General features: G+C 33.2%; 2 protein-coding genes across 2 annotated transcripts in view; both read left to right on the top strand.

Annotated features, from left to right (window-relative positions):
* Positions 1 to 3,655: 3,655 nt before the first annotated feature.
* LOC108684720 (pre-mRNA-processing factor 6) lies at positions 3,656 to 8,438 on the top strand. The gene is made up of 9 exons (XM_018189185.1): positions 3,656 to 3,935; positions 4,038 to 4,097; positions 5,046 to 5,172; positions 5,246 to 5,796; positions 5,913 to 6,693; positions 6,792 to 7,007; positions 7,106 to 7,447; positions 7,531 to 7,874; positions 8,070 to 8,438. Exons 1-9 carry the CDS (start codon positions 3,841 to 3,843, stop codon positions 8,347 to 8,349), a joined length of 2,796 nt encoding a protein of 931 aa, XP_018044674.1. The 5' UTR covers positions 3,656 to 3,840; the 3' UTR covers positions 8,350 to 8,438.
* Positions 8,439 to 10,929: 2,491 nt separating this feature from the next.
* The window catches only part of LOC108684721 (outer dense fiber protein 3-like), a 9,046-nt gene continuing 3,924 nt past the window's right edge, over positions 10,930 to 16,051 (top strand). The window contains exons 1-3 of the mRNA XM_018189186.1: positions 10,930 to 10,978; positions 11,442 to 11,654; positions 14,762 to 14,967. Of these exons, the coding sequence (XP_018044675.1) occupies positions 10,930 to 10,978; positions 11,442 to 11,654; positions 14,762 to 14,967 (468 nt within the window). The remainder of the gene's footprint in view (positions 10,979 to 11,441; positions 11,655 to 14,761; positions 14,968 to 16,051) is intronic.

Genomic DNA, 16,051 nt, shown 5'->3' on the forward strand with positions numbered 1-16,051 from the left:
TAGTTCTATGTTACATATGTCGTCATATACTACTACAGTAATAACATTACTGGCTTAGCATTGACACTATTGCGTATCAGTAGTAATACTATTGCAGTAGCAGTGATACTAGTAGTATTTTTATACTTCCAAATAATATTGGAAACTTGTATGATAGATCAACATTTAAATTTCATTATCACATCACATTAATTTAAAAATCAAGATTTCGATATCGATTCAAGCTAAAATTAGTCTAGACTTTGATAAAGTCGATGATATTTTTTCTTGATTTTGTGGTCAATTTTATTTATAGTAAGAGACAGCTAATAAGTTGTCAGCATTTATGGTAAGAGACATTATTCCCTGAAATTCCTCAATACAAAAATGACGTAAGATTATATTAAATAAACTACAAAGTAATGTTAATAAATAAAAGTAATGTTATTCAGCAGGAGTAGAACAATAAAATAAGATACAAAGAATTACTAGAAGAAAAGATATAGACTTTATCGACAATTGTAAAAAATTCCGATTTGTATAAAAAAATTTTACAATTTTCTAAAAAAGTTATAAAATTATCTATAAATTCTAAAAAATTTTGAGAAAACTTTTTTAGAGCGATATTGTAATTGTCGAAATGAAATCGAAAAAAATGTCCTATGTAAATAAATATTCAAAATATAAGATTACGTATTTTTGGTATAAATTTATACCAAAAATGTTAAAAATGTATCAATTCTCTACATATGTAATTTTTTATCACTCGAAAATGTTGAAATTTCAATGCAAGTTTCGAATCGACAACTTTTCCATCGTAACAATGTCGAAACGTCTTTTCGAGATTTCTCTTCGAGAACTATTTCTGAATTTACATGTTACTAATTGCGACGGTTATAAATGAGGTTGTTGAGTAGCCAACACTTATTTTTTTTTTGTTTAATACACACAGAAAAAGCACTGTATTACTACATTCAATTTAATTCTATCTCATCCGTGCACAATATACAATTCTGTTCCAATTGAATCGTAGACAATGTAAAAGAGAAAGCACAGACTCTTGCATAAGAGTATATTCACACAAACTAGCCGCATAAATGTATGCATAAAGAAAATTATCCAATCGCATTTCTCTTATAAAGATGCATGTAAAATATTATTAGATAATTTCTTTATGCCTATGTTTCTCTCTAATTGAAATATGACCAATAAGAGTTCCTTTGTCCTCAGAGTGCGGTCCCATGGTACGGAATTGGCGCAATGCGGAATTGGCGGAACGCTCGTGATTAATCATGGCTTCATTCCGTCAATTCCGCTATTTCTGTTACGTAAATTTATTTCTTTTGCAGATTTCACCAATGCCTGTATGTATACGTGTATATATGTATACTTATAACTTCATTAAGCTGGTTTAAATGGAGAAAACTGTCTCCTGCAAGCGCATAGTTAATCAACATGTTGAGGCATGTTCAGATTCCTACTTGGGTGTTATGTCATTCTTGTTTGACATTTGGTAATAACAAGAATAGAGGATAACGGAATTTTAACATAACACTAAAGATAATTAATTAATAACGTTTTCTCTCTTTTCTACACTGAGTGTAACCTCGGTGCTGCACTACAAAAAAGTGTACACACACAAGTGGTGTATACTATTTCATGCTATCGTATTTAATGGTATAGCCACAATAGAAAGAATAAGGAATAACGATACCAACTCATTAGAAATCGTGTATTGCGATGTATCGTGTATTGCAATGTATCGTGTATTCCGATGTATGGTGTATTCCGATTTAATTCTGCTGCCGGTTAACTTTCATTTTCAAATTTTTAATGTCACACTGATTCTACACCATCTCTTTGAGATCGTGTAGTAAAATCCCACTTCGTGCATAAAATTTGTACTACACTATAGCCACGGAAAGTTAAACACAATAGGCACAGACAACAGGGAATAACAAGTCATTCAATCAGAACTCTATATGTCAGTTCGATATTATATCCCAGAGCTCTGATTGGATTGGACAGCTCGTTCCCTGTTCCTTGTGTCTATTGTGTTTAAAGCTTTACACTGAATAAATTCGCCTACCACCATTAAAGGAAACACACTACACTGTCTGAACGTTGCACTGGTAGGCTAGTGCAACAGAAAACGCTATAAGTTTCTAGATAAATACGGAGGTCAATATGGTCAGAACATGAATGTCATATATATAATGTACAGAAAGGCGAAAATATAAATCAAAATCAAAGTGGGTACACAAAATAAAGTCAGGGCAATGTCCCTATTTATATGTGTGATTTCTGATCCACAAAAATTTAGTTTCCTATATCCCATGGAGCGAGACTTGTAGATGCGCAATCAATGCAAGCCAATGACAAACGCTATTCCGGTGGATCTAATGAAACTGATCTATGGGAAGATCTCTTGGTCAACGCTAATTGCGCATTCCGGAAATTCCGTTCCATGGGACTTAAGAAAACACATTTTAACGGAATAGAATCGGCGAAATAAAGCCACGACCAATCACAAGCGTTCCGCATTACGCCAATTCCTCATTGATCAAATTTCAATTCTTAATCTCAATTTTCAATGCTTAGTCTAGGGGTTTGTGTAGGAGGATTGTGTATCTTGAAATGAGGTGAAAAAATTACAAATTCACTAGAATATTGATAATTTAATTGGTCAATACCTAGTAATTATTGCTCACTTTTGTAATTTTCACCTCCTTTCAAAGTACACATTCGAATCCCTGATTCTGGCATCGTCCACAATACACGGAGGAAGAAGTAAGAATAAGAAATTGATCACAGTCAATTATTCTTCTCACATTCGACTGTGATTGGCTAATTTTTTATTCTTACGCATTATGTCCGTTCTACAATAGAGTCGCAAGTCGTAAGAAATTGTCCATTCACAGTTAAGTGTGAAAAAAATAATTGACTATGATTAGTTAATTTCTTACGGACGGCTTACCACTTACATCTCTGTTAGAACAGTCCTTAAGCCCATTCTACAATGTGCAGTAGCAATAGTGAATTAAAGAGGGTAGGCATAAAAATCGACTAATTGTAGTTAATTATCCTTCTTACATTCAACTATGATTGGTTGATTACTACTGCTCATTGTAAAATGGTCTTTATATTTGGTCTACAATAGACAGTAGTAATAGTGGATTAAGGAGTAAACGTAGTAATTGACCAATCATAGTTGAATATGAGAAAAATAATCAACTATGATTAGTTGATTTTTACGTCTCCTTAATCAAGTACTATTAGGGGCTCCGCACAATGAAAGGAACAGGGAATAGAGAATAGAGAATAAAAACTTATTAGAAACTGCATATTCCACAATATATGATTTTGGTAGGTTGAAATTTTCAGGTAGGTTCTTATTTTCTGTTCTCTGTTCCCTGTATGTTCCTTTTATTGTGTGGAATCCCTTACATTATAGACTATGCATTAGATCCGGAATCAGACTGCATTGAAGATTAAAAATTGAAATTTCACCAATGAGGACAAAGAAATTTTGGCTCCTTTTGTTCTGATGTTGGTCAAACATCAATCTTTCAATCTTGAATCTCATTCTTCAATGCGTAGTCTAGTTCCGGCCTTATATTTTGTATTCCTGTGTTGGTAAAGCCTTGTGTCCATGATGCTAGAAATCGATCCAAAACCTCAGATGAAGAAAGAATTTACCAATCGCAATAGTCATGTGATCAAATTATTCAAATGTGATTTGTTAATTTTTTCTCTGTCTGAGATCTCGGACCGATTTCTAGCAACGTGACATCGGACTTTAAGATGTGTTAAGCAATTGGAAATCACCCAATTCTTAGACACAGTCTAAGAATCACCAAGATGGCAGCTTCTTCAGTTTCATTAAATACGCGGAATAAAAAGCATTTTTTGGGTGTGCCGGCACCTTTGGGATATGTTGCTGGTGTTGGTAGAGGGTAAGTTTTAACCCAGTATATAGTATTTGTATGTATTTATCTCCATGTATCGATATACTATAATTAAATAACAAACTTATGTAATTTCTTTTTGCTATTCAGAGCAACGGGATTTACAACACGGTCTGATATTGGTCCCGCTCGAGATGCCAATGACGTTTCGTAAGTAAAAAATTACATTATACAATTGCAAAAAGATAAGTATTTGGAATAGCTACCTCATTTTCGATTTTAATGAAATTAGGCTCATTCGACGCATTTTTTGCATGAAACGAAAGAATCTGGTAGAAAAAAAAGTGTCACTCTGTTCCGCGAAGCAAGATATTAATCTAATCTGTTCATTCCTGTTGAGGTTATGAAATTTGTCATGTTGACATAATGTAAGAAACAACTATGCATATGCTGGTATCACGTATGCATGCTTTGATCACATGTGCATGCACTTTGTATATTAAATCTTTGTCGTATTAAGATCGTGTTCGTATTAAGATCGTGTTCGTATATTACTACTAGTTGTTGGTACAGTATAATATACATAATGGAAACTACCTCCAGATTTTTAGTACTGATACAATCGATTAACAATGATATATGAACATAACCCAAATGAGAGTGAAACTAAAATATATTAAAAATAATAGTTCTATAAAAACTCCTATGCAAGGTAAAGTGTATATTGAATATATTTATTTAATTTTTGCCTCATTAAAATAATAGATTCTAAAAGGATTAGACAGAACCCTAAGCAATGTAAAATGTATATTTAAAATATCTATTGGTCTTATTAAATAAATGAGTCTATAATGTACTAAACAATAGATATTAAGAAGATTAGACAGATCCATAAGTAAAGTAGGATGTATCACAAATAAAGTTATAGTGTACATTGTTGCTGCTGTACTTCTGGGAGGACTTTGTCCTCTTCTTACAGCCTCCTTTCCCACCTGTGTGTACTATTTACAGAGATATATTCCAAAACTAGATTTCGTTAACTCCAGTATCACTTTTATCCCTGTTCACCAAATGTTGGACAAGAATAAAAGATACTTGTACTTGACAGAGTCAAATTTTAGAATGCTTCTAATTTTAAATTTATTGTGAACATAATAGAGATGACAGACATGCTCCACCCACGAAACGTACAAAAAAGAAAGAAGAAGAAGAGGAAGACGAAGAAGACTTGAACGATTCAAATTATGATGAATTTTCAGGATATGGAGGCTCTCTTTTTAGTAAAGTAAATAGAATAGATCTGTTAAGTAATAATGTTCTAAGTAATATGAGATATTAATATTCTCATATTGTACCAGGATCCTTATGATAAAGATGATGAAGAAGCAGATGCTATTTATGAGGCTATTGACAAACGAATGGACGAAAAACGTAAAGAATATAGGGAAAAGCGTCTCAGAGAAGAATTGGAACGCTATCGCCAAGAACGTCCCAAGATTCAACAGCAATTTTCAGACTTAAAAAGAGAATTGGTTAATGTAACTGAAGATGAATGGAAAAATGTTCCTGAGGTAGGAGATGCTAGAAATCGAAAGCAGCGTAATCCAAGAGCAGAAAAATTCACTCCATTGCCAGATTCTGTACTAGCGAGAAATTTAGGAGGAGAGACATCTACCAGCATTGATCCATCTAGTGGTCTCGCTTCCATGATGCCAGGTGTGGCGACACCTGGTATGTTAACTCCTACAGGGGATCTTGATCTCAGAAAGATTGGACAGGCCAGAAACACATTAATGAATGTCAAGCTAAATCAGGTTTCTGATTCTGTAGAAGGCCAAACTGTAGTTGATCCAAAAGGATATCTTACGGATTTGCAGAGTATGATACCTACTTATGGTGGAGACATAAAGTAAATAATTATTGGTTTATATAAACATTTGATTTTAAAATAATATTTAATCATTTCAAAATTTTATAACTGGATAAGATTTTAATCTTTAATACAATTTTTTTATTTTTTTATAGCGACATAAAGAAAGCCAGATTATTGTTAAAATCCGTCAGAGAAACTAATCCTAATCATCCTCCTGCATGGATTGCATCTGCGCGTCTAGAAGAGGTGACTGGAAAGGTTCAAGCAGCAAGAAACTTAATAATGAAAGGATGCGAAGTTAATCCTACTTCTGAAGATCTGTGGTTAGAAGCTGCAAGACTGCAGCCACCAGACACAGCAAAAGCAGTAATAGCACAATCGGTGCGTCATATTCCGACATCCGTGAGAATTTGGATAAAGGCCGCGGATTTAGAAACGGAAGTAAAAGCTAAGCGAAGAGTATATCGAAAGGCACTAGAACATATCCCGAATTCGGTCCGACTGTGGAAAGCGGCTGTTGAGTTAGAAGAGCCCGAGGATGCACGAATCTTGCTCAGTCGTGCGGTCGAATGTTGTCCGACTAGTGTAGATTTGTGGCTTGCTCTTGCTAGATTGGAAACTTACGATAATGCAAGAAAAGTCTTAAACAAAGCTAGAGAGAATATCCCAACCGATAGACAAATTTGGACTACTGCTGCAAAATTGGAAGAAGCAAATGGCAATAAACATATGGTGGAGAAGATTATCGAACGCGCTATATCCTCGTTAAGTGCGAATGGAGTAGAGATCAATAGAGAACATTGGTTTAAAGAAGCTATGGAAGCTGAAAAAGCAGGGGCAGTGCACTGTTGTCAAGTTATTGTTAAAGCTATTATTGGTTTTGGAGTAGAAGAAGAGGATAGAAAACATACTTGGATGGAAGATGCTGAAGCTGTGAGACTAATAATTTTCTATATAATTTTGTAATTTCCTATATAAACAAATGATATATATGAAATGAATATATATATATTTAAAAATATTGCTTACAGTGCGCTCAACAAGGAGCATTGGAATGTGCCAGAGCTGTCTATGCTTATGCATTAACAACATTTCCTAGTAAGAAATCAATTTGGCTACGTGCAGCTTACTTTGAAAAGACATATGGCACACGGGAATCTTTGGAAACTTTATTACAAAGAGCAGTCGCTCATTGTCCCAAGAGCGAAGTGCTTTGGTTGATGGGTGCAAAATCAAAATGGTTAGCTGTAAGTAGATTCACTATAATTTATAACATTTATGACGTTTGTAACATTTATTTCTCTTATTTATCATATCTTTTTATCTGCAATTCCATTGCTTTCAGGGCGATGTACCAGCAGCTAGAGGTATTTTATCTCTCGCGTTTCAAGCTAATCCAAATTCCGAAGAAATTTGGTTGGCAGCTGTGAAGCTCGAATCTGAAAACTCAGAATATGAGAGAGCGCGACGTTTATTGGCAAAAGCCAGAGCATCCGCTCCAACGCCTAGAGTGATGATGAAAAGCGCCAAGTTGGAATGGGCTCTTAATAATCTTGACGCAGCATTACATCTATTAAAGGAAGCTCTCGAAGCCTTTGACGACTTCCCCAAACTGTGGCTAATGAAAGGTCAAATTGAAGAACAACAAGGATATTTAGACAAAGCAATAGATACATATAATCTAGCGGTAAAAATGCTTTTTTCTAACGATTTTTTTCTAATATAATGCGAATGCAAATAAAATTATGTATCTTTTTTTATACATTGTAGATCAAGAAATGTCCAAATTCGATACCTTTGTGGTGTCTGCTGGCACGATTGGAGCACAGGAAAAATCAAGTGACTAAAGCGCGTTCAGTTTTAGAAAAAGCAAGACTTAAGAATCCTAAAAATGCGGAGTTATGGCTGGAAGCTATACGGAATGAATTAAAAAAAGGTGGTGCGCGCGATATGGCAAATACATTAATGGCTAAGGCATTACAAGAATGTTCCACATCTGGACTGCTCTGGGCAGAAGCAATTTTTATGGAACCTCGACCTCAACGGAAAACGAAAAGTATCGATGCCACTAAAAAATGCGAACATGATCCTTACGTTCTTTTGGCAGTATCAAAGTAAGTGTTCTTTTAAATTTTAGAATATTAAAATATCAAGTCATTATGTAGAATATAAAGTTAAGTATTTTTTATTCAAAATAATTGAGTTTCCCCTTCCTTTCCTCTTTTTGTCTCTTCTACTCCTTCCTTTTTTCCTTTCTCTTTTTTTCTTTTTAAAATAATGCAAACATTGTATGGATATTTCCATTACAGATTATTTTGGTGCGAGCACAAGATTTCAAAGTGTAGAGATTGGTTTAATAGGACGGTGAAAATAGATTCAGATTTAGGCGATGCATGGGCGTATTTTTACAAATTTGAATTACTGAATGGTACAGAAGAACAGCAAGAAGATGTAAAAAAGAGATGTATAGCCGCAGAACCTCATCATGGCGAAAATTGGTGCAAAATTTCCAAAAATATAACAAATTGGTGTCTGAGTACAGACCAAATCTTAGTACTAGTTGCAAAAGAATTACCCATTCCTATATAAAACATACAAAAATTATCGTGGTATCAGAACGCAGATATTATAAACTTAACTAATATGTAAGTGTATAAATAAATCTGAAAAAACTCTGATTTCATATTCTCGTTTTTTTTAATAGAGAAGATATTTATGTATATAACATTACAACCATTGGGCAAATTAGATATTTCGGAAAAAAAATTACATGATTATTATTAGTTTACAAAATTCAATATAATATATAATATCACAATTTCTTAATCATAATTTTCTTAATTTTGATTCTAAAATTGTTTTACTGATTGTTTTTCAAATAAATATTTTTTTATCTACTTTTACAAATTTAAAAATCCTTCCCCTCTTCCTCATAATTAAAGTATAAGCGATAATGTATTCCAAACTGGTTATATTAAAAATGAAAAAAGTTGGAAAAACAGTTTTATTATCGACTTCTGATAGCAACTTGCAATAATATATGCTTTATATACAAATTTTGTACTTTTTATACATATATAAAATAATGATGGATTAGAGATTATATGAACAAACAATATTTGTCGCATTCAGCAACTCAATTGTTGCAGAGTACATTCGTGAATGTTCGCTACTACTGGTGTATTCTTTTAGATTATCCAATAGCAATGAGCGCTCATGGATCCACTTCACAACAGTTGAGTGCTGAATGCGATCATTGTATTCTTAGGATTAGCTTAGACACCTAATATAAAAAATTAATTACTTATAAAATGTATACACATATATGCGTGCGATATTGATATAGTAATGTGCATTGATATATTACTGACATAAATTGTAGTTTGAAAGTCCTATCGAATTGGTAAGTCCGTATCTACAATAAATATTTTAAGCCTTAAGAAATTGATAATCGAATGCGAAGAGAATAATTGAAGATCCATTCATCCATATTTTATGGCTTAAGACTTAAAAGACTTACAGATGGATTCAGTTCCTAGAGCATTATGTTAACAAATATATAAAGATGCGTTTCGCGAGTTTTTTCCGTGTTCAGATCCATTCTTGGAATGTTAACGTTTCGTGAATCTTGCAGTCCACTTCATTAGGACGAGGAACAGCCTGATAGTATCGAAATGTTGGTGTTCCAAGAATGAACACGAAAAAAATCCGCGAAACGTATCTTTATATAGAAAACATCCGTGAAAGCCTCAAAAAAGTTAACAAATATATTTCCTAGAAATTTGTTAACTATAAACAGATAACTATAAACAGATAGATCTCCAGGAAATATATTTGTTAACTCTAAGAACGTCTATTATTTTTGCTTTCAATTGCCTGTCAATTTATATTTATGAAATATGTTTGCTATCTCGAGAGTTTGCTGTCTCAATTTAATTTATCTTATTTATATATTTTAGGTTTAGAATTCAAGCTTAAAGCTTGAAGCCTTAAAACTCCTGAGTAATCGCTGCGGCCATAGTGAAGAATGTTAGAAGGAATAGAAATGCCATGTTAATTTTTATTATAAATTTAATTTGTGACTGATTATTAGAGAGACAAAGATAGTCTCATTTTAAGTATTTTAAAGCGATTTCAATTTGTTTTATCCAAATTATCTTTATTTACAAGTAGCAACAAAAATTGTGTTATTTCTCGTTTCTGACGCATTCAGTTCAATCGCGGCGACTATTCAGGAGCCTTAATAATTTAACAATTACTTCTAAATATTTATATAATTTTTTTTTATTAAAAGACTATTAAAACGACTTTTATTAAAAAATATTTCTTTATTTAATATTTTATTCACTCTTTAATTTAATAAAAACTTTGATGACATGAAATGTCATAAAATTTGTTATATAAAAAAAAATTTGTCTCTTATAATTTGTAAATTTCCATGAAATATAAAGAAATTGTATTTTTTTTCTATTGTAAAATATAATGTATCATCTATGATTTAAATACGATCTAAAATTTGTGTTTTCATGGAATAAGTGTTTAGATACTTTTGAAATTCTTTATTAAGATAATTTTTTATAAAAACTTATAACTCTGATGATGTTGTCAAAGTCTTTCTCAAAGTTCTTTTCCCATTATTATGTACATTAATTAGTATAAATATATGTTTTCATATAATAAGAAGCCTTTATTCTGTTTTATTTTTAATAGAAAATAAGAAAAATAATAATAAACCTAATATTCTGATTTGAATACTGATATAGGTAAAATTAATAGTAAAGACAGAAATAAAGATAAAAAATCTGAAAAGAAGAGAAGATGTATTATTAATGAGAGTAAGATCGTTAGTTATTATACAAGATGATAATATTTATAATAACAGCGATATTGATGAAGAAAATGATAATTTTGGCGGTGATGTTTATAACTTATGTAATAGAGTTTTTTCTAAATAAAAAGCTGTCAATTATAAAATATTTGAAAATATCATTTATTTCATAATAACAGACTTTATTTTTATAATAACAGACTTTAATTGATGCGAACATATCAACTTGAAATTCAGACCTTCAAATTTTATCCATGTTTGCTGTCTATCATGAGAAAAATTTTATACATTAAACTTTTTATAGATTTTATTATGTCTGTCACATACATTAAACAATAAAAATGGAGGGCAAAGAAAATAAACCAGGAATTTTAAGTTGTCTTATAAAGGGTAAATTTGATAATATTATCCGACAGATTTTATACCATGAACAGAACAAAGTGAATCTTATACAGATTTTTTGTCACTGGAAATGAATTCATAAATGAATTGTTCTGTTGAAATGAATTGTTGAATTATTATATAACATTTTTAAGATACTTTCAAAGTATTAAAAAATGCTATTTTTAGCACTTTTAGATTCAATTCTTCAAAAACGTGACATGATAAAACAATTTTATTTACGGATTCATTCTCAGTGACAAAAAGTCTGTAAGTATTTTATCCCGTTCATATCTAGAAAAATTTAAATTTATCGGACAGTATAAGTAGTATAAGAGTATAACTATTTATGTATGTACTCACATAAATAATCTTCTTTCTAATCTTATTATAATTATTTATTTTTAATAATACAAACATCGTATAAACTATTGATCTTACATTATATATTAATATAGATTTGTGACTACAGGTCCTGGTCCAGTTTATAAATTACCAACGTTAGTTGGCTACAATGGTCATGATCCATCTCGATATAGAAATCCAGCATATAGCATACGAGCTCGAACTGATATAAAGACATCTGTAATAGGGCCTGGTCCTCATTACAATATCAGAAATTTAACAAAATCTGGGTCAGATAATCCACCTGCTTACACAATCAGAGGAAGGAAAGTTTGGAGTAGTGAGTATAAAATAGTGCTTTCCTAATTTGAAGCTTAGAAAAATAATATTAATACATAATATGGCGATGAAGGTATGTCGCCAATTGTGGCGGTGTATATTATGGCGATGCATCGTGTATGGAATACGCATCGCATTCGCTTAGCGTGTTCGTGGATTACATACCGGCCATCACCTTCGACCTCACTGTTGCCAGTAGCGCAGTTCGCTCGCAGTAGTCGCAGGTTGGTTCCATGTGAATGTCGAGACGTAGATATGATGCTCTTTACAGACTTATGTACAATGATTGAGGTCTGAAAAGGGCTTGAGATACTTTTACTCGTATTCATAGTCAGGCCTTATATTTAAGGCTTCCTTAAATTTGTCTTTAGATACTCTACGAATTATTTAATTGGCTGCTGAGCATCTAAAGATAAATTTAAGGAAGCCTTAAGTACAAGGTCTGACTATAAATATGGGCATTTGTGTGGTCCTTGAAAGGCTGTTTATAATGCGCTGTCTACCGCAATGTGATTGGCAGCTGGCATCCACTTAGCGAGGTCTAGAGAGCTCGTTGCTGTTACCATCAACCTCTTCTGATTAGCTTAGTAGATGGTAGTCGGAAGGCAACTCTTTCGCCAGGTCGGCGAAAGACTCCAGTGGCATATGCAGCGAGAGCTCCACTGGTCTCTGCTTCTGCGACGTCTCCCATTCGTCTTGTTCGACGTCTGCATGCCGAAGCAGCGTCACAGGCAGTGGCGAGAGGATAGTCGGAATGGCGCTGTAATTCGGCGACGTGTATCTCCGAAGCCGGCAATCCCACGTGCTGAGCAGTATCCTCAGCGGCCGCATCATTCGCTGACGCTGCGATGATACGTCGAGCGGGATGAGTCTCCATCTCGCTAGCAATGAAGTCACTAGCATCTATTGCTTCCGTTGATTGGCCACGCCTGCCGATTGCTGCCACTCCTTTGCGAAGCCATTGCTTCGCTGTTGATTGGCGTCCGCGCTGCGCCTCCTGGTAGGTCGCGGTGTCGCTGCAGCACTGCTGGTCAGCTGCTGCTGCTGCTGCTGAGCAGCATTTTCACTGATCGACTTCTGCTGGTCAGCTGCTGCTGATGGGCTATGCCTCCGCTATTGTCTGGCTGCTGCTGAGCGGCACCTCTGCTATTCAGCTGCAGCGATCGCTGCGGCAATCTTGCCGGTAGCACTATATATAGTAGCGCAACTCTTCTGATTTTATGTTGGCCAAAATGGAGTGCGCATGCGTGAAATAAGTAAATTGCCCTATCTTTTTTCCTCCTTTTTTGTTTCTCTCTCTCTCTTTCTCTCTCTCTCTATTTAAATAAGCGTTTCAATGTTTCACTTAAACATTTGTCTTTCAAGTATATGGTTCAGAGTAGAAATTTAGAAGGAAGTATTATGTGTATTTTCCATTTGATGAAATGTTGTGAGAAATCTCGAGAGATTGATTTAATTTTTGTGAAAAAGTAATAAAGTGAAAAAGTGAACAAAAGTAACACAGAAAATCGAACAAGAAAGATTTCTTTTTATTTATTATAAACTTTTATTTATTTTAAACTTATTTTTTACATGATTTATATATATGTATGTAAATTTCTTTTATATCAGTTTTCTCATATTTTCATAGATATATAATTACATAATATTTTTTTATACAAATATACATTTTTAAGTTAATTTAATATCTTTCCTAATTTTTCTATATTTTTTCTTTATTTTTCAATATATTTACAATTTATTTTTATTAATTTTCATAAAGTTTCAATTATTTCATTGCAATATTAGGTTTATTCTCATCGCATGCTCCAATATGCTCCAATATGTTCCTATAATAGCACTCACTTCAAAGAATTCATTGGATTGCGATGCGAATAAATCTAGCGAGTTTTGCAAGGAATTTTGACAAAGTGAAAAGAGAAAGAAGTTTAGATGGTAACTATGGCAACACTAGATAATTTACTTATTTCACGCATTTTGGCCAACTTCAAAGATGCCGACAGAGAATTGCGTTACTATATACTGTGTCAGTAAGATCTTCGCTCGTCTCGTAATACGATCATGGTAGAAGGTATAACATGGTGTGTGCAATTTGCAAGCATCTTTCTCTGAATCTGTGTCCTCTTTGTCTATGAATGTCGATAAAAGACTAATTGTAAGAGACTGCCAATTGTAACGCTAAAACTATATTAATAATAATGTTTTAAAATGCTAATACAATCCTCGGATTAACTTATGACATAAAGATTGTACTTAAAACAGTCTCTCGAATGCATCGACTATGAATACCAGTCTATTTCGCGTCGAAATTGGTACTGAATCTTTCCTTGCTTAACACACTTTATGTTTCTCTTTCTATAGGAAGTGTGTTTAGTACCAATTTCACGACACGAAGCAAGTCGGTATTTATAGTCAATCTTACATTTAAAACTGTCTTAAATATAGTTTTAAGATGTCATAAGTCAATCCGAGGATATGTATTAGCATCTTAAGGCATTATTTAAAACAGTCTAAAATAAAAACGAACTATGAATATCGCCCTATGTTTAGCATTTCACAATTGGCAAAATTGTCTCTTATCGAAATTCATAGACAGAAAGGGCGTAGATTCAGAAAAAGATGGTTGCAAATTGCATACACTATGTTATTCCTTTCACTATGAATACGGTACAGCTTGGTAATGCGAATTCCGGACCGCTTACAGCACTGTTATTAGCATGAAGAAAGTATAGACGAACATACAACGCATCCGCAAGTATACACTGATATGGATTCATCATAATGTATGTACCTTTTTATATTCCCTTCATGCTAGTAACCGTATTGCAAGCGGCCTAGAATTCGCATCACTGCTTGGTAGCCACTGATTACAACTTTGTTTGAGAGTGCAAGTGAGTTGCTCTCCTTCTCTTCGGACCCTATATTTCCCGCCGGATCTTGAACGCGAGTTTTCGCTAGACGCGCCAGCTCCCTGGGGATTGAGCTGCGGTACTCGTGCCTCGTCTCGCGCGCGCGCGCTGTGAGCAAGCTCGCGCACAACTGGTTATCGTGTGGATGGCGTTCCTATGCGACGTAAGGAACTATACTTAATAATATTAATATTTGTAGTGCCAGATCATGTTCCTGGACCTGGAGCATACTCTCCCGAATTGTGTCCACCAATGAATCACATTCGTAGAGTACCAGCTTATAGTATCAAGTCACGAGGTGTGATAAAATTTTTAGATGAAGGACCCGGACCAAATTCGTACCTTTTACCGACATGCATAGGACCCAAAGTGCCTGATAAACCTGCTCAGAGTGCATTTTCTATGTAAAAATGTGGATAGATCTGTTGTTATTTAATTGACAATTTTTAATTCATATTTTTTGCAATTTTCGCAATAGTTAATAAGATATTACTAAAAATTGCCAAATATTGATCTTGAATAATTTTTTATTCAAATACTATCAACTTACAGAAAAGTTACAAGAGACAAAAATCATTTATTTTCTTCTCAAAAAAAAGTTCTGAGAATTTTTTCAGAATTTTTAAATATGTTTTCATATTGATAAAAATAAGAAAATGCAGTACTAAAAAGTTGATAAAAAATTCTGAAAAAATTCTTAGAGTTCTATGAGAAGAAAATAAATGATTCTTGTCTCTTGTAGTTATTTTTCTGTAAAGTTGATAGTATTTGAGTAAAAAATTATTCAAAACCAATAATTGGCAATTTTTTATAATTAATATCTTGTTAACTATTGCGAAAATAGCTTTTCAGTTTAGTCCACTCTATCTACACAAAAGCGATTGGCAAAAATTTTTGAGATACCCTGTATATGTATGGATGTCCCAGAATGACGCCAAATATTCCATATTGTGTTGGTAGAGTGGAGTAAAAAGTCTTCTACTATTTTGCAATTTTTGCAACGATTAATGAGATATTCATTTATAAAATTAGCCAAATTCGACCTACCGCCGAAGCAAGCAGCGAAATAAGACAATTTTGTGAAAATTGCAAAATGGTAGAGGACTTTTCGATTCAATTTAGTTTCTGCTACTATTGCGAGAATTTTGTTGTTATCAAACACACTATATACATATTATATACATATGTATATATGCAGGGTGTTTCAGAATGATCGCCAAAATATTTTGCTGGTAGAGTGAACTAAACTGAGTCGATAGTAAATAAAAAATTATTAAAAACCAATATTCGGCGATTTTTAATAATTAATATCTTGTTAACTATTGTGAAAATTGCAAAATGAGGATGTTGATTTGATGTCGAAAGGATCAAATCGACGTCGATTCCAATATCATTTTTGACTGGCTGTTCCGCTTTACCAGCATACGAAATATTTGGCAGTCATTCTGGGATGCCCCGCATATATATGTGTGTGTATATATATATATAT

This window comes from Atta colombica, unplaced genomic scaffold (assembly GCF_001594045.1).
Source record: "Atta colombica isolate Treedump-2 unplaced genomic scaffold, Acol1.0 scaffold139, whole genome shotgun sequence".
Classification (NCBI taxonomy): domain Eukaryota; kingdom Metazoa; phylum Arthropoda; class Insecta; order Hymenoptera; family Formicidae; genus Atta; species Atta colombica.

Bases quoted from the DNA above. Each gene is read 5' to 3' on its own strand.
- LOC108684720 (XM_018189185.1), top strand. From the start codon at position 3,841: ATGGCAGCTTCTTCAGTTTCATTAAATACGCGGAATAAAAAGCATTTT. The intron at 3,936-4,037 runs GTAAGTTTTAAC...TTTGCTATTCAG, and splicing joins GTTGCTGGTGTTGGTAGAGG to AGCAACGGGATTTACAACAC. The intron at 7,008-7,105 runs GTAAGTAGATTC...CATTGCTTTCAG, and splicing joins CAAAATCAAAATGGTTAGCT to GGCGATGTACCAGCAGCTAG.